The sequence below is a fragment of the Spermophilus citellus genome (genome assembly GCF_964194105.1).
Source record: "Spermophilus citellus genome assembly, chromosome: 8".
Classification (NCBI taxonomy): Eukaryota; Metazoa; Chordata; class Mammalia; order Rodentia; family Sciuridae; genus Spermophilus; species Spermophilus citellus.
Genome location: NC_138189.1, coordinates 92398867 through 92425309, shown reverse-complemented (window position 1 = coordinate 92425309; position 26443 = coordinate 92398867). Strand labels below are relative to the sequence as shown.

The 26443-nt window shown below is 33.4% G+C and overlaps 1 protein-coding gene across 1 annotated transcript in view; it reads right to left on the bottom strand.

Annotated features, from left to right (window-relative positions):
* Nucleotides 1-7953: 7953 nt before the first annotated feature.
* The window catches only part of LOC308654776 (bifunctional heparan sulfate N-deacetylase/N-sulfotransferase 4), a gene marked incomplete at both ends in the record, with an annotated part of 250397 nt that continues 231907 nt past the window's right edge, over nt 7954-26443 (bottom strand). Inside the window, 6 exons of the mRNA XM_081304425.1 lie at nt 7954-8073; nt 9954-10056; nt 13685-13794; nt 14839-15009; nt 20568-20742; nt 22626-22749. Coding sequence (XP_081160551.1) covers nt 7954-8073; nt 9954-10056; nt 13685-13794; nt 14839-15009; nt 20568-20742; nt 22626-22749 — 803 coding nt within the window. The remainder of the gene's footprint in view (nt 8074-9953; nt 10057-13684; nt 13795-14838; nt 15010-20567; nt 20743-22625; nt 22750-26443) is intronic.

The window sequence follows — 26443 nt, the reverse complement described above, 5'->3', positions numbered from 1 at the left end:
ACAACACCATTGGTATGTATTTTTAGAAACAGTTATTGTGCATCTATTAAAAATATAAATACAAAACCTAATTCACTCTTGTAATGTTTGCTATTCTGTGTGCTTTTGTGTTTTAGATCATGTAGTTTTTATAATAACTGAAGGGGTAGCTGCCATTATTATTTGCAAACTAAAGTTCAGGAAAGTTTAGAATAGTAAGGATAAGCAATATGCCTCAGAAACACCACAGGATTAGTAAGTGGTAATACTGTGATATGAACCATCACTCTAGCTCCAGAGGTAAATGCACCATATTACACACTATACTTATCTTAACTGACAATATTTTAAATATCTTCATACTCCTTGGGGTGAAAAAATCACAAGGAGCTGATATAAATTGATTTATTTCAAATAATAGCACAAAACTGTTAAATGTGTGCATTTTTTATTGATTGAAAGCAACTTGGCATTTTTATCTATTATATGTGTGTCACCTGTGACACAAAACTTCTTATTATCTAAGTCTATGGTTATACTTCATTTTAGCTTTGGTGTACTACTGAAGTGGGATCCAGTGTCCTTATGTCTCATCCATAGGAAAAATATATTTATTTTTTCAAGACAGTTGCATGCTTGCATATGCTTAGTTTTATTAATGGTTAAAAGTTTCTGGGTAATAATGCTGTGTAATTTTCACACAACATTCTGGAAACATGCAGGAGAGAATTACAATGAATTTGGACATTCTAGAATTTAGTAGACTCCTATCTGGAAGTACAGAGACAAAAAAAGCAGAAAAACACCAAAAGAAAAAGAAACAACGTCTGAACCTTCACTCTGTGCAGCATAAAGTGAAGAGGACTTATTTTATGTAACTTGGGAAAATCAGACTGTTGTTTTTTAACCTCAGATGTTGAGTGGGTTGATGTAAGCCCATCAGCATCCCCAATACATACTTCTAAATCTTTGATTTCTGTTATCTATCTTCAGCAGCAAGTAAAATAGAGGGAAAAAAGGAAAATATCTCAATATAACATTCCCTCTCTTAACATAGACTCCTTTGTGCATCTGCGTGTTCTGGTTCATGTACCCAGATGCCACCTGTTGCTCTGATTCAGAAGCAATTGATGTTTCCTCCTACTTTTCTAAAAACATTGTTGACAGTTACATAACATAAACCCACAGGATCTGGATATGGCTGTTGGTAGCCATGAGAATACAGTCATCATTCTCTTGCATCCTCGTCCATTTGCCCTGGTTTCTTTTATCAGCTGTTCCTTTTTTACTGTACTGCTGGTATCGTATTTCTGGCAGATCATTAAGGTTTGCATAAAGACTTGTAAAATGGAAGGAAATGGGAATAGGGTCTTAAATAATTATATCCTAGAAACTGTGTGTTTACATGGATATGATTATATGAGGATGTTTTAGTTCCTCTTAAATGCAAATAAGAAAGGGCCAAAGGCTTTTGACATAACAATTCTTATCATTTTTTCGTGGCAGAGTTTACAAAAACATGTCATTAAGAATTAGCATTGTTCTTTTATCATTGGCAAAAACAAACAAACAAACAAACAAACAAACCAAAAAACCCATTAAAACTCAAGGGTCTCCATGGTCATATAGAACATCAACGATCTTTTCTCCTCTTCAATACATTGAGCTCTTTTTAATTCTAAGCATGCACTTTTATTGCACACAGTGCATCACAGACAGGCAGCTTTTAGCTTTTTTAGCTTTGTCTGATTATAAGCAAACACATTTGGAGAAAGCAATATTGTGAGATCTTTAAGCCAATATGAAAGAGCAACAATCAAAGTAGTTCAATTCTTGTTCCTAGGGATGCTTAGATTCATCTGTCTGGCTGAGTGGGAATGTGGACTTAGTAAACCAGAATAGATAACGCAGATGTACCAGTATAAAAACTCTTCTAGGGGACAGCAATATTCAAGAACCCAAATCCTTGAAAATGTTTACCGTGGACTTATGAGTGAGAGAATAACTTTATATTTGTAAGATTTATATTTACAAACTGAATTTCAATTTCCTACCACAGTAAAAATGAAACATCATCTATTTAATGATTGCTTATTTTGTGCCATATTTTGTGCTCACCATGAGAGATACACAAATGAAAATACATGAAAAATTATAAACTCTTGTAGATATAAAAAATAGTGTAATTTAAAACTATCAAAGTAATTGCATTGATAGTCAGATATTGGGGGCCTTTCCTTGGTCTGCTTCTGTGGAGTAGCTTCCCTAGCTGAAAATCATCCTGATCAAACAAATGATCCAAATGTGCTGTCTACTTAACTGTGAATAGTGGGTTTTATTTCTATGCCAGCCTGAAGAATTATTTGAACAAGCCAATCACTTCTTTCTGTGGGAAGTCAGAGCCACCTCATAAGAAAAAAAGAAGTCAATTTCCATAACGAGGTTGCTTGAGGTTCCAAGTGTTATTATGTTCATGGTACCACAAACCCTGCCTCTCACAGCCCCTGGTTGTTCATTCTGTTACCAAGTGTGACACCCATATAGGCCTGGATGTCATGCAATGTCCTCCTTCCTGGGTTGTGAATCTATGTGTCTGGCAAACTACTGTCCATCTCATCTCTCCAATGTTACTTGTTTGGGCATCTCTTAAAACCTTAGGGTAGAAATCTCTCTCTTACCAATAGAATGAAAAAGAAGAGAGCAAAATAAGTGAATGTTGCAAGTAGAAGTTAGAACTGTGCTGTCCAATTTTACAGCAATAATTAAATTAACTTTCATTGAATACTTAATCATGTGTCAGGCTTTGGTGATATATAAGACTTCAAATATATGAAAACAGTGATTTTTAAAAATAAGGTTTTAAGTCAGTTTTTTTTCTCTCTCTTTTTCTTTCTTTCTTCTTCTTCTTTTTTTTTTCCTGCTATGAGCAAAAGACCTGACAAGAACAATTTTAGAGGAGGAAATGTTTATTTTTAATTTACAGTTTCAGGGACTCAGGATCTGATGGCCAATTCCATTGCTCTGCACCAGAGATGAGGCAGAACAGCTTGGTGGAAGGGTGTGGAGGAGGAAGACAGCTCAGGACTTAGCCATCAGGAAACAGAGATATAGCTCTGCTTACCAGGGACAAAATATTAACCCCAAAGGCATGACCCCAGTGATCCACCTCCTCCAGTCACACCTTACCTGCCTGCAGTTACTACCCAGTTAATCTATATCAGTCAACTGAATCAATGATTAGGTTACAACTCTCATAATATAATCATTTCACCTGAATGTTCTTGCATTGTCTCGCACAGGAACTTTTGAGGGACACCAGATGTCCAAACCATAACAAATGGGAATTAATTATTTATATGAACATTTAATTTCAGGCCTGGAATACTGTGTATTTGTCATGGGAAAAATGCAGAAATAACTAAATTGATATTATAAGTACAGAGCATTTAAATAGAATAAAACATTTACATTTCTGGAAAGAAGAAGGTGAATTTAGAGAGAAAGATTTATGGAGAATTGAGAGAAATTTTCTTGTAATTTTTAATACCTAAACATTGGTAGCATACTTTGTTGTATATGCTTCCAATATACATATAAGTCTCCATAGGACACATACACTTCTATTAAGTTTTGCTTCCATATTTTTATTAAGGTTTCCATTACATTTTTCATTGGTTTGAGGGAGTTAGCACATTAGATTTAATACTTTTCAATAGGTACAGATAATCTAGTGAATAACTAACAAAAAATAGATAGGGGGAAAGGAATAAAGAGACTTCAATAGGATGAATTAAGATGGAATTACCTTGCTGTGAATGTTGATTATCAAAGCAGCCAAAGGGAGAAATAAACAACTTGTTTTTGCATTGTGATTTGGAAGACAGTTTATCATTCTGACCAAATACAATGATATGTTTAAGTTATATATGTGTTTTTACTAAGGGGGGTAGAATAAAATTCCTGTTTGATGAAAAAAGAGAGTACTTTGTTGGCTCTACATTATTTTTGTAACTAATATGTTTTGGCACAACATCAGGCATTGCACTGTTATTTAAATATGTTCTCATTTCCTATCTACAAGAAGCCTATGTGTGATTATTTTGTTTTCTCCATTTTATGGAAAAAGAAACTGTGACCCAGGGAAGTCCCACCAACTGTCTAAGGTCATGCAATTAGTGAGAGGTAGAACTGGGATGAGAGCTCAGAGTTTGAAACACATTCTCAAACCTGGTTGTACTTATTTTATGTTTAGAATTTAGAGAACAAAGATAAAGAAAGGCAAACAATCAGCTATTGATTGAACCCTTGGGTTTCAGAGGAATTTAAAACATTACTCTAGCGGTCATACCAACAGTAGTGTTTATTCTGAAGAAAAGAGAACCAGTGACCTGTTATGCACATACTACATCAGTTACTTTAACAGTTTACATTCCAGTAAAGATAGTTTCTCTATGCTTTTCCCACCTTTCTTATTGGCAGACGTGAAAAATGGAATTTGGGTGGTAAAAAACTAGTTGAAATTTCTCAGACATAACATATATGCATATATACATTTGCATAATGCATATATATTTTAAAATATGTGTATTTTCATGTCTAAGTTGTGTTCCTATAGTTGATTAAAAAACAAAACAGTCCTATTTGCAAGACTACCAGGTTTTTTTTTTTTTTTTTTTTTGCTTTTTGAAATCATTAGGCAGTATTGTTTTTGAGGGACTTCCATCAAACAGATAATTAATATTATCTAGCCACCAGAAATAGAACTTTTAAGATATATTTATACCATAAATATATCTATTTATATTTTTGTATATAACTATAAATAAATTATTACTCATAGTAAATAGGTAACTTTATATTACATTAAAACTGTGAGAGAGAAAAACAAAACTATGTAAAATTAATGTAAGATATGTGTGTTAAAATCCAGGCAAATAAAATCTGTCATTAAACTAAAAGTTGTATTTTTTAACAAAAAGTACAGTGATAGAAAGTGTACTAGTGCTCTTCCTTGTTGTATATTTAATTACATTTGAGTCATTGTTAAATACAAAAATAAATTGATTTTGGATGACTTCTCATAAAATAGAATTTTAGGGATGAGTATTTGACAAACATATATAATATTTTGATGAAGAACTAGAATGAAATATTGTTATTGCCTTTCTCAAAGTAACTAATAATTATATTTGAGAGGCAACTTGAGCAAAGACATGAAGAAAATCAGAAGAAATTAGCATGCTCAAAGGCTTAAGGAAGTATTTTTTAATTTTTAAAAATTACTTCATTTAAGACCAGGAAATAGAATTTAATTAGAATTACATATATCAAACATTGAATCAATTATTCTGGATATCAATAAGGATATTCTTTTGTTATTGTTGTTATTGTTGAGATGGGGACTCACTATGTTACCCAGGCGGGCCTCAAACTCCTCAGGACAAGGGATCCTCCTGTCTCAACCTCCAGAGTGAATAGTTGAAACAGGTCTACTGCCATGATGTACTATCTACTAGCATGATAATAACCTCCAAATATGATAGGACCTTATAATTTAAGACAGAAAGATTACCTCTTCTCTAGAAATTGATTTTTGGGTGATATGACTGAGTAATTGGGTTCAAGTTAAAGAATTAGTGATGTTTGAAGACATAAGCTTTAGACTTTTCTTTCTTAAAATAGGTGTGTTCCCCTGTGCCCAGCACAAGATACAGATTTTCCTGATTTACTGTGGTACAAAATCTTATAATCCAGAGTCCCAAGTAGCTTATTGTCAGATGCAGATGAATTATGTAATTGAAATATATTTTGTTGTCTTTGTTATCAAACTTAATAAAAAATGTACACACTAATTGAAATAACCAGGAGAGAAGAGGACAGTCACATTTGGGAAATTTTTGCTTTCAGATATTTTTAACTAGATAAATTAATTTGTATACATTATTTAGAAAACAAGGAGAAAATTCAGACAATGGGTTACATTTTTTAAAACTCTGATGATGTGCTAGAGTATTCTGAGGTTTGTCAATTTCACTTGAAAAATATCTCCCCTCCATCCTATCACTATCTCTTTTATTCCACTGGGCAAAAAAAGGAGTTAATCTTAAGAAAGAGTTAGAATATAAACAAGAGGAGGCTAGTATACAAATAATTGAAAGTCAGAAATACCCAATTACTCTTATTTAAGTGTTCTTAAAGCATGCTGTGAAGCACAGACCTGCCTAAGTAACAAGGTGAGTTGGAGTTGCTCATCTAACAGTGGAACCTCCAAAGTCACTGTCATTTATATCAACTTGTACCTATGAAAAAAATCTTACATTTTTCTGAATAAAAAAAATATCAAGAACTTTCTTTGCTAAGAAAACAAATAAAAACCACAATGAAACATAAACACAAAGTTGGATTCTGAAATAAAATATGTAAAAACCCTGATTCTCTTTTAAAATACCCAAATTTGATTTGCTTGTTTAAAATAAAACAAAAAAATACAGAAAACAAAGACATAGACCTTCATTTTGCTACTGAATTAGTGCAAGCATAATTTCTCAAATTATAGGGAAAATTAGTATTATTTACAGTCTTTGGAAAATTACTCTGGGGGAAGGATGGATTGATGGGTAATATTACCAGAGTCAGTTTGATTTACTGTTCTGTTGAAATTTTACCTTCATGTATCATGGAAAAGATTAACCAAGCCTTAATATATCATCATTGACAAATGGGATAAAAATCCCACTAGCATGATAATAACCTCCAAATATGATAGGACCTTATAATTCTAAGACAGAAAAATTACTTCTTTTCTAGAAATTGATTTTTGGGTGACATGACTGAGTAATTGGGTTCAAGTTAGAGAATTAGTGATGTTTGAAGAGGTAAGTTTTAGACTATATTTCTTTCTTAAAATAGACATCAAAAACATAATCTTCTACAATAGTAGATATACTGGCATATAAGAAAAATTCATGCTTTAAAAAGATTGACATATACTATATAGAAGGCACAATGCCTCACTATACCTGCAAATACAACTTAGTGTTTTAATTCCATAATTATCAATAAAATTTTTTCTTCTATAGTGAAAAAAATATATAACTACTTCATCATTGTCAAAGTGAAATTATGTGGATTAATATGCTGTAGGCTAAGATTTCTGGACCCATTTCAAGATGGCCGTTCACATAATAGTGATGTTATGCAGTTACCCCCACCCCCTTTTTTAATTCCTCCCTGAAACTCTCCAATAGATTTTAGTGGAACCACAATGTCAGGTTCACTGAGAATGGTCTCTCCTGTTTGACGAACCAGTGATATCTGTGAATACAGAACTTCTCAAATAGGCCCCTTTTACAAGATGAAAAGACACAAAAAATATGGCAGGGTACAACTTCACAATTTCTTTAGGAAGTCAAGGAAATTCATAAAGGGAAGTAAACATAGAAAAATATATGTGGGCTAAATAAAGTAAATGAAAATTATTCAAAAATAAATGTGTGAGATTATAATTTCTTTAAAAAAAACCCAAATTATTTGTAAATTAAGGGAAAATGTTAGCCCTTTATTCAGCTATTGAGTTACTACTAACCTAATTTACAAACACCTCAGTCCTTATCTTTTCCTCAAAATTTTAATAGGTTCTTTGCATATAATCAGCATTAGTAGTCATACACAGTTTCTGAAAATTAGTTAACAGAGGAATTGAGCTGTATGATAGTCCCCACACTAGAAACTGGTAATACCACAAAACCCCACAATTTTTTTTTTCTGAAGAGCTTACATAGGGATTGGTGCTAGTAACTGCCAATACGTGCATATATAACAGTTTTCATTTTATGAAAAAGATCAAAGGAAATTTATTCATATAGTCCTCTGTTGACAATCACAAATGCAACAAGGGGTAAAAGTTGTGGGGTTTGTTTTTTCTACTTAATAGTAAAGTAAATATCTTGAGAGGCATGATTCTTGTCTCCAGTGCTATCTCACTTTCTGTAGCTCCTGTCTTAGCCACGATGGCAGAGGCTGCCCCAGTCTATGTAGCAATTTGGACAGTTCCACATTATGATCTCGGTAGTAATTAGAGAGGAAAGTTCTAGACTGGAAAGAAAAAAGAAAAAAAAAAAGATTGAAAGCATTTATCAGATTCTCAAACAAGATTATGAAACCTGTATTTCTTAAGAAATTCTATTATGATAGAGATATTTACAAACTACCTTATTTTTTTCCTCAAACATTGCTCATTTTTGTCTTTTAGAAAAATTTGGAAAAAGAATAGCTGAAAAATAAAAAATAGGTTCAGGTGTATGCTAAGTGACTTATCTATCATTATAATACATATTTATTGTGGGATCCATATGATCCCACAGAGAAAAAAGTGAGAACAAAAGTATACTAGAGAAGAATAGGTAGGTACCTGGTGAGGAAACAAATATATAGAAGTGAGACAGATAAAATACACACTTTTCTTTTAAAAATTGCACCATAGAATAAAAATTAAAAGTAAGCACAAATAATCACAAAAACTGAAATCCATGATTGCAAAAAATAATTTACCACATTACAGAAAATTTTTCTATATTTATTCAGATCAAATATAGATGGTTTTAATCATTAAGAGCTTTCTACTTTCAAAATACCATAAGATCTCTGAAGTGGGTCTTTAAAAAATTCTTATATTACTTGTCAAACTGGAGAGAGTGGCCTTTATTAGATAAATGGTAAAAATTAAGGCTAAAATATATCAATGGTTTTAGTTTCATGGTTCACTTTTATTTACACAAACTTCTGGAAAACAGAAAATTTGTAATTAGCCTTTCTTTCTTGATGTCTCTTTCTTTTTTTTTTTCTTGATGTCTCTTTCTTCATATTATAACCCAGTTTACATAGTTCTGTGAATCTTCAGCAAATCAGTGGAATTGAACACTTTCCCCGTGTAAGTATAGGTGGCAATGGCCCATACATAGTTTGTCTATCTGACATGAAAAAGTTCTACCATCTCTTTCAAGCTCTCCCCAATATTGTAGCACAAATGAGTCACTTTCTTCATAAAACTGCCTGGAAACTTTTGTATGTACTGTGGAAATGGATTTAAGACAACTACATTGCATCTTGGACCATTCACCAGGCCTCTCATTGCATTTCTACCCTTAAACCAGCGTGTAAACACTTCAAATTTGGATAAGATGTTTATAGCAGTAGTGGGAACAGTACATTGATTTTTGGCAGATTAAAGTGATTTCTGAAATCCTTTTGAAATTATTGAGTTCAAAGATACAGTTGAAGGACTTTCTGGTACTTCTGTCTCCATAGTAACACATGCATCACTGGCGTCCTCCCTTTGCTCACCTTGCCTTCAGAGATATACTTAGGATACCTGTCTGAGTCAATTGCTGTTGGTTGCCCATCCTTAGAATAACACTAACACTTTACTTCACTTATCTTCACTTCTATTGAGATTTTCTTTTTCTTCTTCTTCTTCTTCTTCTTCTTTTTTCTTTTTTTTTTTTTTGGTCTTTTTGGAGTTTAGTTTATCATTGTTACCTTATTGTAAACCTGTGACCAAAACTAATTTCTCTATCCTCTAATAAATGTGGGTTCATAATTATTTTATATGTGTATCCTTTACATTGCTTAGTTCAGGATCAGTCATAGTGCAGGGACTGGATAAGTGTCTTAAATGTACAGGAATGATCTTTCTATATTTTATGTAAAATCACTTGTTTGCTAAACAAGTATTTCACACATTTGAAAAGGAATTACTTTTCAGAAAATATTTAAGTTTGAATTGCATTCCAATAGGAAATAATCTATAGGGATATTGATCAACCATTTGTCTATCTAGTTATCTCTCTCATCTTCTAAATGTATAAACTAACGTAAAGGAAAGATCAGAATATGGGAGCATATCTCTTACTAATTTTGAAATAGCTGTATAAACAGATTTTTTGCTATAGCAGTTCATATTAGGAGAATATTACCTCTGGATCCATGGGTGGATATTTTCGGCCTTTGCTTTTTCCAAGGCATTTGGTCTTTCCTCCTTCCAGTAGTTGACACCAAAAGCCCTTCTGGGGATCAAACCTATATTAGATGAAACAGTTAAAGATTATAAACTGTATATAGACTTTTCAGTGAAAGAGCCTCACCAATGGAATAAAGAAACTGTAGTTTTGTATGCCCATTGTTTTGACTTAATTAGTTTCCAAAGATTCAGCTGATTTGAGAGGGGACATTGAGATGAAAAGAAACTATTATTATACATTTTAAGTCATGCCTTGAGTCCAATTTGACATTGAAATTGTTATATTCTATATCTTACTTATGACTTTATATAAAATCAGGGACCAACATCAAAATTACATTCCATATATAAAGTACCTTTAGGATATTTTATCTGCTTATGATCACTGACAAAATATGTTGACACTGCTGGGCATGGTAGTGCACACCTGTAATCTCAGTGTCTTTGGAGGCTGAAGCAGGAGGATCAGGAATTCAAAGCCAGCTTCAGCAATGGTAAGGTGCTAGCAACTCAGTAAGACCCTGTATCTAAATAAAATAGGGCTAGGGATGTGGTTCAGTGTCCTTGAGTTCAATCATTCATACACACACACACACACACACACACACACACACACACACACACAATTTCTTTGAAATCATTCTATGATATATATTTTAAAAACCTGAATGTAATGTAGGCATATGACTCTGAATACAAATATACTTAAACGTTCCAACTTGGAAAACACTTCATTTTGTTTAATAGTTTAAATGTTTTCACTTTTAAAAAAAGGAAATTATATTGTTGTTAGACAACATGAGATACCGGCAATACAAATGGTGAGTGAAAGATTACACAGCTCTTCTTTCTTTTTGTTGAAGGCAGATAATCCTATTGGATGATTAAGGTTCCTACACTCTTAAAGGAAATTCTAATGTTGTTTTGCTTCCATAGCTGCACCAAGTTACAAAGGAAGGATGTGTGGCCTAATTATTTTGTTTAAAGTGAAATGTATAAGAATTTTTGTTTAGGACTAACAAGATAGGGAAAATGAAAGAATGAACCAAATAAGCAGGGAAATTTTAAATTTATTGCTATGGGACTTGCCTCATGCATAAAACATTGAAAAGGTTTGCATTTTTGTTGTTCAGCAGATGTTTTAGAAGGATGAAGCATAATTGACTGGGATGTAAAGTTAATTAGTTGCGGAATATCTTGTTGCCCTGGGCCCATTCCTATAATACCGGTACACCTGCAATTTGCGTCTGCACATATGTGAACTCATTTAGGGTGAGAAGGAAATTTCTTCACAGTTCTCTGCCCAGCCTATTATTAGAGACCTGATCTTTGCAGTCCAAGTTGTCCTAGTACATGTTATCAATTAAAATTAAATACATCACTAGTTAAATGGATAAAAGGAAGACAGAGTCATTTCCAACCTGAACTTTTCAATCTGCTCCCTGGCTATCATAGTCCTTTCTCCAGTTTTCATTAATTTCCCAAGAGGAAAAACAATTCAGCATGCTGTGCAAAATGAGACGGGGAAGTCGGCATAACAGAGCCCCAAACAGCATTTTCTGCCTCAGGATGAGAATATTTAACTGTGTTAAGGTAAAATACAGCACTGGCTACAAAGCTGAGATATTTATACACACACTGAGCATCTCTCCTTTGCTCTCAGGTAGTGTGGAGAACTCAGGGTGGACTGTAGTCTCTCCTTGCTCTCTGCAGCAGCCATGTGAAGCAGAGCTTAGTACAACCTGAGCAAGAAGAGCCATTTAGAATATTGTAAGTCTAGAATATTGAAAGTTTTTTAAAAAGGATAGACATAACCTTAAATCCACATCATTTTGCTGTCCTATTTTCATTTATGGTATTGGCAACTGTGTATATCCTAAATCTAACAAAGGCTATTTATCTTCCCTAAGTTGTATCAATTCATTGTTTTACTTGAGTGGACATGAAATTGTGAAATTAAGATGGAAAATGTTTCTCAAATAACTGTTAGTCAACTTTTAGAAGACGAGTTGGTTAACACTTGACTTTCTTTATTACACTTAACATCACTCTAGATAGTAATTTTATGATATATGAGAGATATCAAAATTCCCATTTTATGTTGCTTATAATTTTCCCCTCAAAAGTATGATTTTACAGGTTTATTGAACTACAAGCAACTATTTATAGTAAACAGGATAGAAGCATTGCCTAAACTATTACTGAGGAGCAGGGAAGGTATGTCAACATCAATAACTATTAATGCAAAACGTATTATAAGAAGATTGTCTACTAAATCAACAGGGGCATGCCTTGTTTTGTTGCTATTTCCATGTGTAGGTAAAAACTTCATTAGGGTTATTTTAGTGGATAAGGAACAACCAAATCTTATTACTGCTTTTCCTGTCCCTCCATTACCCTCTCTAATTGTCTAATTGCTGATTCTAATCTGCTGTGAACTGGGAAATTACATAATCAGGCTCGTTAGAATTTTGTGTAAAATTTAATAGACTTTGTATCCGACTTTGTGGGGGGAGTGTTTATGAGCAAAGTCCATGCCCTTTTAAAATATGTTTTGGCTTCTTGGAGATTTTAATTTGGATTTTATTTTATTTTTATTTTATCCTCCTTGCCCATTTGAAATTACCTTAATATATGGGTTTATTTTCCCAAGATGACTGTAACAAAATCTTCCATCCCACATGCTCTTCTGTAGCATGACCTTGTCTTTCCTTATTAAGAGGTGGAATCTCATTTTCCTTTCTTAAATTTGGACTGGCCTTAGTGACCACAGTAACCATCAGAAGGCAGCATAAGCAATGTCTTGTGACTTGCAAGTCTAGGTCAGAGAAGTCTATGACTCTCTTGCACCACAGCTTCCTCAACATTTCACTCCCTCCTAGAACACAGCCACTGTGAGAAAGCTGAGTACCAGGAGAGGTCACGTGGAATCTTCAGCCTACTGAGCACAGCCTTTGAGCCATCCCAGCACAAGGATGTGGGTGGAGAAGCCTCCCAATGATTTCAGTCCTCAGCCATTTGGGTCATATTGAAATACTCAAGTCCTCCCAGATGTGACCTGAGATATGAGTAAAACAAGCTATCCCAGCTGTGCCTGAATAACTCGTGAGCTACAGAATCCATAAGTGTCATAAAATAGCTGTTAATTCATGCCAGTAGTTTTGTAGATGCAACAATGGATAGCTGGAGTATGATACATGCTTTCATTTATTTGTAAATATTTTAGTAAATACAGAATAAAACATGAATGTACTTCATTCCCAATTTGGGGCTGGGCACTTTCACAGAGGAAAGATGTCCATCGATATTTCATTTCTAACTTGTAAATTACTCAGAGGAAGAGAATATATTTCTCACCTTTGTAGTTTCAATGTCTAGGATACTTTCTGCATAGAGTAGACTTGTGAAAAGTTTAGTTAACCAAATTGGTACTGGGGAAAAGCTCCAAATTAGGGGAATTCATTCATCATAATATGAAATACCTATAATACTCTATAAGATAAAGTATTCCTGGCATTCAAAAGGGAGACACTACATGAGTAATGAAGATATTTCTTTGACTGCTTTTGAGTGGCAAAATGATGTATAAATTCATAGCTAGTATTAATGGTGCTATATACACACCTACCAGTGATAATTTATGATGGCAAATAATGGAAATGAAATCAAGCATGAGAATAAACTCACGTTAGTGCTTCAGAGTAATTGTAATGAGGTGTAACTCCCAGAAACTTCTGGACTTCATCCATCACAGTAGCTGGGTCAGATCTCAGCTGCTGTCCATCAATAATTAGCAACTGTAAAGTCAAAAATAGTCACTTTATGAAGAACAAAACTAAATTGAATAGACTGTGCTGCTTCCCTTGACCTGGTATGACATTAATAAATTAGGTCAGTGTGAATAGGAAGAAAACATGAACTACTTAGAACACATTTTAATGTTTGCTCTTCTTGCATCCTTTCAAATTAACCGTAATTAAAGTTTGCCATAGGGGATTATTTTGGGGGAAGTTCTTAAGTGATAGCCCTTCACTCACTTTATTCTAAGTCAGAAATAAACACACTCTCTTGAGTTAGTACTTCAGTGAGAACAGAATATTTCCATCTGTAGTATAATTAGATAAGCGTCCCGACTACCAAATCTCAATGGGGCATACCTGGAGTCAAAGACAGAAATACTGGTCATCCAAATCAAAAAGATCCATCTAGTGTTACAAACCATGACAAGAGGGTGGAGGAAGATGTTTGTTCTTGCCTTTATGACCTTCATTTACTGTTCAGATTTATCAAAGGAATGTTTAAAAAGAAAAGAAAAACATGTCAATGCTGAAGTCCATTTTCTGGGCCTTCAATTATGCCCTTATCTGGAATGAAAACTATAAGAATATGGATATTTCCTGAAATCCTTATTTTGGGCTTTATTATATATTCCTGGAACTGCTACAGTACTTTGCATTGTGGTGGTCTAGTGCATGAGCTCCTTCTGTCTTTATAAGGGTCTCACAGGAATCTGCACATGGGGTTCCACAAATTAACTGTCAGTTCTACTAGTAGTTGAAAGGTGTTTTCTGTGAATCATAGGAAATTTCCTTTAGGAGAACTTACCATTGTGAAACCAGCTACTATTCAAAAGAGGATCCTAGGAATGTGCTTCAGAGTCACTTAATAGAATTTTAATAGTAACAGTGAAGTTAAAAATAAAAATTCACATTTCTTCCTTACATAGAATTTTCTTTGACAATAAATTTCTATCTCTGACAATGTTTGTTCACATTTTTCTGTTTGTCAGTGAAACACAATCATGATGTAATAAACAGAGGAAATTAATATCAGGACATTACCTGAGAAGTTGAAAAGTGAGTTAGCCATCTTTCTATGTGGACGGCATACCATCCAGGTACTAGGCATCTCCTCTGCAAAGTTTTTAAGTCCGATGGGGCCCAATATCCTGTTGTAATAACTTCATAGAAATTAAATCTCAGGGCAGCTGGATCTTCATGTGATCGTTGGTGCTTTAAACAAAAAGTCAGTTGTAAGGTTAGTTTTTAAAAATGTTTCTGTAGCTATATAAATGAGTGTGAGATATGTGTGTCTTTCATGTCACAAAATAATAAAGGTACCTGATTATAGAATGAAAAATATTGTCAAAACTGCATTTATTGAAATAGGCACTGGCACATTGCTTATTGTAAAATACCAGCCTTCGCTACACATCAGGTGATATGCAGAAAGTTGTGATTATGTGCATGTCTAAGATGTTTAGTTGAAAAGCAGAGACAGAGTGTAAGAATTTTCTATGTGGATCTGATTAGGAGAGAAAAAGTATCAGGGACAAGACAAATCAAGTCTGCTGAAATGAGATTTAGATGGGCAAGAGTGGGATTACATATTACAGAGCCCACTATTTCATTATAGCTGCTCCTGCAGGGTCTAACGTTTCCTTTTCTCAGTATGGCTGGTGCTATGGAGAAGGCAGATATCTATTTATCATGTTTGTTTAGGTTTCAGATTCATGTTGATGTTAATCAAGTTTCTTTCATTCTCCTATGGGTTTCCAACTAATACTGCTAATTCCCAAGTACTACTTCACTCCTACTTTTTCAGTACAAAATTCTCTTAGTCTTTATACCAAACTTTCATTCGTTGAGCAGGAAACAGCCCAACTCAATGAGATGAATTTCTCAGTCAACACAATTTCACAAGCATTTATTATGCATCTTTCTAGAACAAAGAACAGCAATAGGTTCCTGAGATAAAAAGATATAACCTAGAACCATTATCTTCAAAGAAATCAAATCTAGTGTGGGAGTCAATAGAGTACTAGCTTATAACAAAGTCATGTATTTGACTAGCAGTATAAGTTACTTGTGGTGACAGCCAAGCCAATAAGGGGTTAATTCTGATGACAGATAAAATAACATTTTTTAATGGATGAAAATTTTAAGTTAACATGTTACAAGAAAGATCTTGATAATCCGAAATAAATGAACATAGGAACTAAGAGAACTTTATCGTATAAGGTAAGTTTGAGTGAAGGTGGATGACGTGTGTAGGGATAAATGATTTGGTGGTGTGAGATATCTAAAAGTGAATATGAAGAAAATATAGTACAGGCTAAGGATGAAAATATAATGGAATCTGATATGATTGTGTAATAGCAGACCCCATGTGTGAGTAATAAGCCTTATATTTGAGTTAGAAATAAAACAACTAAAAGAGTAAAGATGATTTAGGATGTGGGGAATAGTTCAAGAGTAATTAGTGAGTGGAAAATTGGTGGGACTAATAAAACCCCCCTAATTATTGTATATACATTGTCCTTCATAGATGTACATTCACTATGCTGAGCATACAGAAATTTTATAATTCATTCAATAAACAAAATGTATAGAAATTAGATCATATGAATAAAGAATTATAAATAAGCCGTAGGCATATGAATACAGGACAGTAACACTAAAATTTCTATTATAAACAGTGATAATCAGGAAGTGTACTTAATCTGTTCTGTATTGATTTATACCAGTTTAGCACTAACTTTTCTTCATATTCCTGTGACTAAGATTAGCATAAAAATATGACCTGGAAGTCACAAAGGGACATATTTTATGGCAAAAATAGCACTTTAGTTCTTCTGTGAGGTCCATTATAAAAATATGGGGTAGAAATTACAGTGGCAGGTGACATTTGTAGGAGTTTCTGAATTATACCTGCTGAGCTTTGGATTTATGGTATTTACTGAATAGACAGGACTAGCTAAGTAATAGGCTACATTATTTTGAAGTGTGGAACACTTTGGGGCCCTGCTCTCAGCAATATGGCAATAAAAAGTATTATCAGAAAAAATAATTCCTTTCAAACCTGTATGTTCAAAGAATTTATTTGAAAAAGCAAGCACAAAGAAGACACACATTATATAAATTCTATTTTACTTAAATGGTTTAATTTATGTGAAAAATTTATTTTAATTTGCTAAAAGCAATGACTATATTTTCTGCTAGGAAAATCCTCAACATTTCCTCCAAATATTTAAAACTTATAATTAAGGATTAGCATCTTAATGTTTTTGGCACCATTTTAAAAATATAAATTTATCTTGCTTTGCAATATGAGTTTCATAAACTGAGAAAGACTTACTTTTGTGTCCTGTGGGAACACTGATTCAAAGATTCTGATAGTAACTTATGAATCTTGCTTCTAATCCAAGCATTTTATTTAAATCCCCAACTATTTTTAATGCCAATTTGTAATGTCACATTTTTTTGTCTTTTGTTACTTATTCTTGGTAATACATATTATTGAAGAAATTTTGCAAAGTCAAGAAAAAGGAAGAATAAAATTTTATGGAAATTATTTGTCTTATACCCTTAAATTTTCTTTTATACCCTTAAGTTTTCTTTAAGTAAATCTTCCTAATTTTCCCATTCATTTCCATATTTATTAAACATACACATCCACAAAATTCATTCACATAGTTGATATTTTGGAATATATATATACCCTGTTTCCACAATTCAAGATCAACAATTTCAATAAGTTATCATTCCTGTAGACAATTTACATTTCTGTGGTCAGCTTTATCCCACTCATGTGCAAGTTCATATCCCCTTTAATTCATCTCTTCAAAATGCAAGCTCCCTAATCTATTGGTCTCCTTTTCATCAGATTAAACTATTCTAATTTCCCAAAGGACAGACCATCACAGTGTCTTCCATTTCTCTACTCCAGGCTTCTGAATTTACTAGCACATACATTCATCCTCTCCAACATCCTTCAAGTTTCATGCCAGAGATTTTTAGACAGAGACCCGTTAATAGAATATAGTGAGGTCTATGAATTTGGATCAACAACAACAACAACAACAACAAAAGCATCTTTATTTTCAGCAACCTCTAAATTAAATTTAACATTTCCTTTAATTGTGAATGAGGACAGTAGTCACACTAATTATCTTACCTGTAATTTTGCCACCAACAAAAATCTGTTATTTTTATATCAAATTATAGGTGTTTCAGATATATCAAAATGTTGCTTATGCTCATCAATATTACAGTGGTGTGACTCACCATTAGAACTTGTCATTAATGGTTTAGTAAGTAAAACTATTACTAGTTTAAAATATTCTGATAATTATATTTCAATATAGTTTTTTCCTTAGAAATTCTGTGTGTTTAATTTCATGTTTTTAAATGTATTTTTATTCATTAACCTATTTACTTTGGCTATCGCTTATTGGTTCTTCACAGGGTTGACTACTCATTTTCTCTCCTTACCTGTACTTCTTTTTCTTTGGAAACTTTCTATCTTAAATCAAATCACCACCACTACACAACACATACTATGTTTCCCTTGATCCCACTTCAGTTCCTATATAGTAAGATAACGTCTTGTTTTTTTCTCTTTAAAATCACAATTTTTGAGTCTTGCAAATGCTATTACTATTCCTTCATCCCTGCTTATTATTCTACAACCAAACCCATCTAGTTTTTCTCTTTTCACTCTGTGGCTAAGGGCTCTAACTCCTGCCTTATCTTTCAAATAAATGAAAAGAATTAAGGCCTTGTTTTACCCAATTGTGTAATTTTGTAGCAGCTCTTTGTCACTGTGTCACCACCTGCATTTGGCAGCACTGTCTCCTCTTAAATTTCAGGTCATCATGTTCCTGAATTTATTCATTGGGACTGTTATTTTTTTGTCCCTTTTGATACCTTATCTTCTCTGTGCTTTTCATTTCTAAATTCTCTCCTTGGGTCATTTCATTGTTTTTGTGATTATGGCTCATGTGTCGGATTCAAAGATTTCTGTCTGCAGCTGGGACCCCCTCCCCATAATGCCAATAAATTCTACTGTTCATTTCTGTTAAGATGAGAATCCATATGTCATAATCATCCTTTGCTTTTCATTAGCCTCACATCTCGTGCCCTACCAGGAAATCTTCTGTATCCTTCTTTAGGACATCTTTTTGTATGGGAGTGCATGGGCATCGTGTAGTTTCCCAGATTGGAAGGAAACTTGATTCATCCTTGATACTTCCTTATTAGGCTCATTGATTCTAATCTCCAAACATCTATTAATATTTTATACTTCCTTCACTTTCTACTTATACCGCTATTTTTCAGCAAACCTGTTGCAATACCCTCTAGTTTGACTTCACTGAATGACCATTTGTCATACTCCAATCCATTCTTCAAATAGCAGATAACATAATGTTTTCTAAATGTAAATCTGGTAGTTACACACTGATTTCTATTTGCAAAGGCTTTTAATTGCTAAAAAAAAATGGCAGCCCTGGTGTGCCTCTGATCTTCATCTTCTTCTGGGATTCACCTGGAGTTTTCCAGGTGGCTACCATGAAGTTTCTTTTAGCTCTTTATGTGTACTATGGTTGTATATACCATGGGCACTCTGCATATACCACTCCCTCTCCTCCATCTGCCTTCTCCCTTCACACAGTTACTTATGTACTCATCCTTCAGTTCCAAATAGTTCATTTCCCTAGAGAATTCTCTTGGAGCACCTTTACGTACTTCCTCACAGCATAATCACAATGTTTAATTATTTAGCTTTATGATTGGTACCTATTCACACAACAGAATAAACACAATTCTTTAATTACCATTTTATTGATTAGAACCATAATTAAACATACTCATACAATATTCCAATTCAGTGTGACACAAATCAATATTGTCAGGCATTTACCTTTTCATTTGTTCCTATTATTATAGATAGTGCTACAATGTATGTAAATATTTGTTCATACCTTTGAAATTTTCTGTACCTTCAATCCCAAAAAAGGAATCACACTGAAAAGATCTTTAAACACCTTTTGATGCTCTTACCAAACAAGTTTTCAGAAAATATCTGAAATGTACCTTTCTTTTGGAATGCTATAAACTTTTATTATCACACTGTTGCCAGCAGAAATATCAGTAATCTTGTCAAGATATTATAAAACTTTCATTTTAATTTATATTTTATTGATACCTAATTGGGTTGATCATTTTTTCCCACAAACTGTTGAGCAACGTGTATACAGTTTTCTGTTGTATGTGTATACAATTGTCTGTTTGTGCCTTTTGTTCATTTTATTACTGATACTGTTCATTTTATTTACTTATTTGGAAGAATTACCTATAAATTTTGTTAAGAAATTATGTTTACCCTGTATTTATTAAAGATTTCCTTTTTACATACTGACATTTAATTTTGTTATTTTTTTTAAAGACCAACATCTGACATGATTGTATGGGTTGGGCAATTTATTAATTCTTTGACATATGATTTTTTGTCTATTATTTTTATGCTTGAAAATCCTTGTCCAAGTTGGTAGTATGAGTTAAATATTCAATTCTTTATAGTCATAAAGATATGCATATTTATACATTATACAAATACAAGTATATATGTGTATATGAATATATATATATATAACATATACATATATATGTATACATATATGTTTTTATATTTGAATCTCAGTGTATCTGGTTTTTATTTTCATGATTTACCATTGCCTATATTCAAGCTACAACTAAATGCTTTCAGCAGTGTTTTTCATTGCTCATACCTGGTACCAAGAGTACGCCCTGTCTGAGGGGTCGATGAGGATTGTGATGATCTTGGCTTTGGGGACTAGAGATGCAGCTCGCTTGGGAGCATCTTCTGAATGGAAGTAATTAGCACTCTTTTCAAATAGAAAATCACTTGTAATGTTAGATGGAGTAGGAAAAAAGTCCATATACCTGAAGACAGAGAGAGAGATGATTAACCTGAGATTTGATTAACCTGTACTCTGATTAGGAAGCAATTTGAACATTTTACACTTATTTGACCAATTTGTAATTATTATGCTATAAAGTAGCCCAAATAACAGATATTCTATATATATTGAGTATGAAGACAGCACAAAATATTATCATTATAATAACTTATTTGGGGCAGGGGAAGGAATAAAATGGAGTAAGTAGTTTTGATATAGAACAAAGGGAAAATACTGTACATTTGAGCTGATACTCTGTGTTTTCAAAAGCCAAATACAGCAATATTGTTTATTCCTGGCAAACAGAAAATCATTGCATATTACTTTGCTGATATTTTAATATAGTTAATGTGTGTTTGCAAATGATGAGAAAGAAATTTTTAAGGTGAGATTGAAGTTCACAAGATACAAAAATGTGCAAGTCAAAATAGCTATAAAATACTAAACAGATTAAGGGATGGCTGTTCTCCTTTTTAGCTGCTGCATAATTTGTAGTATATGTAGCAATGTGAGCACATTGTAGTCTATCTAGAGTAATTAAGGGGATATTTCCTGCCAGTTGATCCTGTGGAGCCTCGGTAGGTTCATTCCTCCATATGCTGTCGGAACATTCCTCTGTGTGTAGATTATGGAATCAATATGTTTTGAGGTTAATTCAGTACAAGGCTTTAATTATGTGTGTAACCCTCCTTACAGCTCATCACTTCTCTAACCCTCAAATGTTCTAGAAATAAATAATGAGAGCAATTAAGAATTCATATAAGACACTTATTTTCCTCTTTGACATTTGCTATTATGTTTCCCAAATGTGGAGTGTTGAAGAATCTCATCTATATTCCTGCTTAACAATTTGTGTTCCATTTGAGCTCACAGATAAGAGAAAACTGCTGTTCTGCCTTTAATAATATGCATGTAATTTCAAAACTTAGTCTTTTAAGAATAAGGTAGGGTAGTAATGTCCTAGACATAGAATGGACACATCTCTGCTCATGATGGAAAACCAGATGTGCTCATTGATATTGCTCTTGACTGACATTGATCCTAAATCCTGCATCTAAAAAGAATGGGTCCTTCATTCAGGACAAGTTCATGCATGATGATGACCCACAAAATTGAGGGAAATTTCCTCAGGTGAGATTGGCTTTATATACCTGAGAATTAAAAATTAAATTTAGGACCATATTTTCTTGGCAAATTGGGATAGAGCTAGGGAAAAGTCACCAGAGTGAATATCATCTCCAATACCAAGTTTATTCTTTTTTGGTTTATGAAAATTTTTATGATAATCAAAATTACTTATAATTTATCAAGTACCAATTAATATTTTTTCAGGCATGTGTGTTATTAGAATTGATATGGTTTGGGAAATGCTCTCATTATTTGCATGACAAACATCAGCTTATATTGTAATACAGTATATACAGTCTATGTGGTTAATGAAGATACATGTCACATAGTACAAAGTAAAGCAACGTACTGATTTATTTGTTTCCTCAAGCATCATTGTGAAGACAAAGTAATGCGTTTAATAAAAAAAATTCAGGCACTGTAAAATAATAGTAGGCTTAAAGAGAATTTTAAATATCCTTATGAATAATTCTGATGAAAAATATCACATAATGTTTTTTATTCAATCATATTAACTTACCAGAAAAATATTATCATTATTGCACTGTCCAAATCAAATTATAGGCAACACTGATTAAACATATCATCATTATAAATTAATTTCTAATTCACTGTGGTAGAATTGAGCATAACAAATTTATTCTGTAATTATGCAGATGCCATGCATACATCTATAATTGCTCTGCAGTGATGGAGCATGTGTTCATAATGGAGTTTATTTTTTGTTATTTTTCTTACCAGTCAATTCCCTTGTGATAATTGTTTCCATTAAAAAATTGAACTTCTTCAAATGTTTTGGGGCTAGGGAGATTGCTGATGATGGAAGGGTGCATAAGAAGAAATAAATAAAGTGCAGTTGTTCCTATTACAAAAAAAAAAAGAAGGTAAAGGTTATATGAAATAAAAATGAAAGAAAAATTGTCACTATAGTATTTTCCTTTGCTCAAAAAGTAATATTCAGAAGACCAACTCTTTCCTTTGTCAAAATGATGTCCTTGATATCTCTTAGGTATTTTTCATGTCGTAACAATTCAAGTGTGTCTTTATCACTCTCTGTGATTCTTTTTACTTAAACATCTGATTTAATATGAGTACACAGCAAAATTAGAACAGACTGATAATCCAGCCAAAGTAGAACTTCAGGAATCATGCAGTTCAATTTCCCTCCTCGAGCATCAAGGGCATGGGGTGCTTCTACCTTTATCTCTAGCATCCGACACAGTACCTGAACCTGATGGGTCCTGAACTGCCATTAAAATGCAGATTAGGTAAAATCTAACTATTCAACAGATGTTGTTGTATTATTCTGTAAATGACCCTAAAGTAATGGCTGGTGATAACTCTTAATAAGAAAAACAAGTATACTGTCCTTGATGAATTTAAAGTGCATGCAAGGACTTGGGTCAAGGTAATTTTAATATAGTGGGGAAGATATTATAATAAGAGACAACTAGTGTGCTCTTACAACATTTGAGAAGAATGGATGATTTAAGTTCTGGGAAGTCAGTGAGGGTTTCCAGAAGGAAGTAATTCTAAAGTTTTTCCTTGAAAACTAAGTGTTATTGGACAAGATTGAAAGAGTAGCTCAGAATTCTAGAAAGATGGCCATTTGAATGTTCTCTCCCAGAAGGACAGGGCAACCGAATCTGATGACTGATATTCAAGGCAGAACAGACTAGCCAGTGGAACCAATTTAGTGTCCACATATAGACATCTCAGATATAATCCTTGAAGCTTATTTCTATCAATGACAGGCCAGAGACTGGGAGAAATAGCAGAAAGGACGCATGCAGTGACTGGGTCATCATAGCTCATATAAATCAAGGATTCCCTTCTTGAAAAGTTTCACTACTTTTATGACACATTAGAATAAAGTAGGGTTTTCAGATGTCTCAGACCTGGGAGAACTGGAGATGAGTGACATATGTGGGCTGGCAGAATAATAATCATTGCCGTTGGGAGATATGGAAGCAGAGGTCATCAGATAAGTGGCATTTTGGTCTAATACAACTCAAACTTCTATGAGCAAAGGTTGCTGTGCTCTAAGAATTAGTGAGACTATCACTTTACCCAGTAGACAAGATACAACAGACACATTAAAACATCTATAATGGGTGGCTCTCAGTTTAATAGGATGGAAAAAAATAAGATATTCCCTTATGGAGGCTAATTACTAATTGAAAAGACTTTTAAGAAATAATAATTATAGAATCAAGTCATACAAACTTAAAAGAAAGCTGAAAGAGAGAAAATTGGTTAAAAACTAGAGACTTTGGGGCTGGAGATATAGCTCAGTGGCATAGCACTTGCTTAGCACGTGTGAAGCATTGGGTTCGATCCTTAGTAGCACCACATAAAAATAAATAAATAAAATAAAAGTCTTCTGTCCATCTGCTGTTTGCCGTGGTACACACCTGTAATCACAGCAGCTCAGGAGGCTGAGGCAGGAGGATCACGAGTTCAAAGCCTGCCTCAGGAAAAGCAAGGCACTAAACAACTCGATGAGACTCTGTGTCTAAATAAAATACAAAATAATTCTGAGGATGTGGCTCAGTGGTTGAGTGCCCCTGAGTTGAATCCCCAGTACCCAAAACCAAATCAAAACAAAACAAAAATTATTCTGTCCATCTAAAAAACACCCCCAAAACTAGAGAATTTAAGACCACCCAAAGAAGTATCTTAAACACACTGTAAGATTTAAAAGTCATGAGGGATGAGAGGAGTCTTGAAGAACTGATCTGATTTGTTCCTGAAAATAACAGGAGTTCAAAAGGATACAATGTGAGAGGAGGAACAAAAGTGTTTCAGAGAAAAAGTGAATTAGACACAATCAAAAGCTGAAAGTGTTCACAGAATGCAGAACTGTCTTTTTAAGTTGAGAATTACCTTCAAATATTTAACTCATTATGAGAATGAAGAAGGAAAGAGAAAGAAAGAGGTTTCAGAACTACAGGACAGCTGAGAAAAAAAAAAATTAATATTGCTAAGGTTTTGAATGTGGTTGAACCTAGGGTTTAGATACAGGATGATCTTCAAATTATTGCTGAACAGTCAATTTTATATATATATATATATATATATATATATATATATATATATATATATATATATATATATTGTTTTGTTTTTATATTTAGTACTGAGAATTGAACCCAGGGGTGTTCAGTAACTGTTACATCTCCAGTCCTTTTTATTTTTCTTTTTGAGACTGGGTCTCACTGAATTGCCCAGGCCAGACTTGAACTTGCAATCCCCTTGTCTTAGCTGCCTGAGTCACTAGGATTACAGGCATGCACAATTGTTCCCAGAATTAATAGATATTTTATAATGTCCCTCAGTGATATGAAGAAGTGTTTAATCACTGGGATGCTTGTGGAATTGAATCCAGATCTCCCCTGGAATACAGAGTCAAAGCCTTTGTTTTCTGAACCCTATACATTCATTCCATCAGGAGTTAGAGAACATCAGGAGTCCTCTGACAGAAAGGAGAGGGAAAGTTCTCTCAACCAGGGACAAGAGACACATGGTTTCATAGTCACAGAATCAGCTATAAAGTCTGGGTTTACAACCTCAAAATGTATACATTTTTATTATCACCTGTGTTTTCATTATCCTTGTCACTCATTCTTATCTAATTTCTTTGATATATCTTGTGAAAGAAGAAGAAAAAGCTTTAGAGTTTGTATACTCTAAGAGAAACTCTACTTATATATAATCAACTCCTCTTTAGTTTTAATAAACCAGAGTAAGACAGCCAAATCATGAGAAATTAATATTGACAATGGGAACACTGATCTTCTAGAAGATTTATGGCCAACGAATTATGGTCTTGGAGTTATTGCACTAAAGTTGACCCTATTAGAAATTCTCTTTTTCATGGCAATACTAAAATTTGACTCTGAATGATGAAGTATTCATTGCTGTCTGAAGGAATAGAGAAGGGCCACAATTTGAGCTTTGTGTATCTTAAGTCCAGGGCTACTGTCATCTCTGATTATTTGTCTTCTCTTTGCCCTCATTCCTTGACCCACTTCTAGCCAATGAAAATCCCTCATAAGATTTGGCAATGGCAAAGTGGGATGTCACATCTGTCCTTCCATTCTCCCACAACAGTAGAGAAAATAAGACTTTGAGGACCTCTTTGATATCTTACATTATTGTAAGGGATGTATGTACCATGTTTAAATTGTTAAAAGACAAGTGCATTTGAGGCCAGATTGTTAGGCTTTATCTGTGACTCCCCTCCAGGGAATTTATAGTCTCTGACAGCAGAGGAAGCTTTGCAAATGAAAATAATACAGAACGAAATATGATTTTAGCCTTCTCTGATTGGGTTTTTAGGAATTATTACAACCATTTTCATATTGGAATAATATTTTCATAGTACATAAAATATTATCATCCAATTTCTTTGTTTGAACATCTTACTTGTTTATCTTGGTTAAGCCAAAACCAGCAAAAATCTTTATCACTGCCATACTGGTAGGTCAAATATAAAATCTAAAGGCATAACTTACTGTCTTTATAAATACAAAGAGCAAAGAGGAAAAACATAT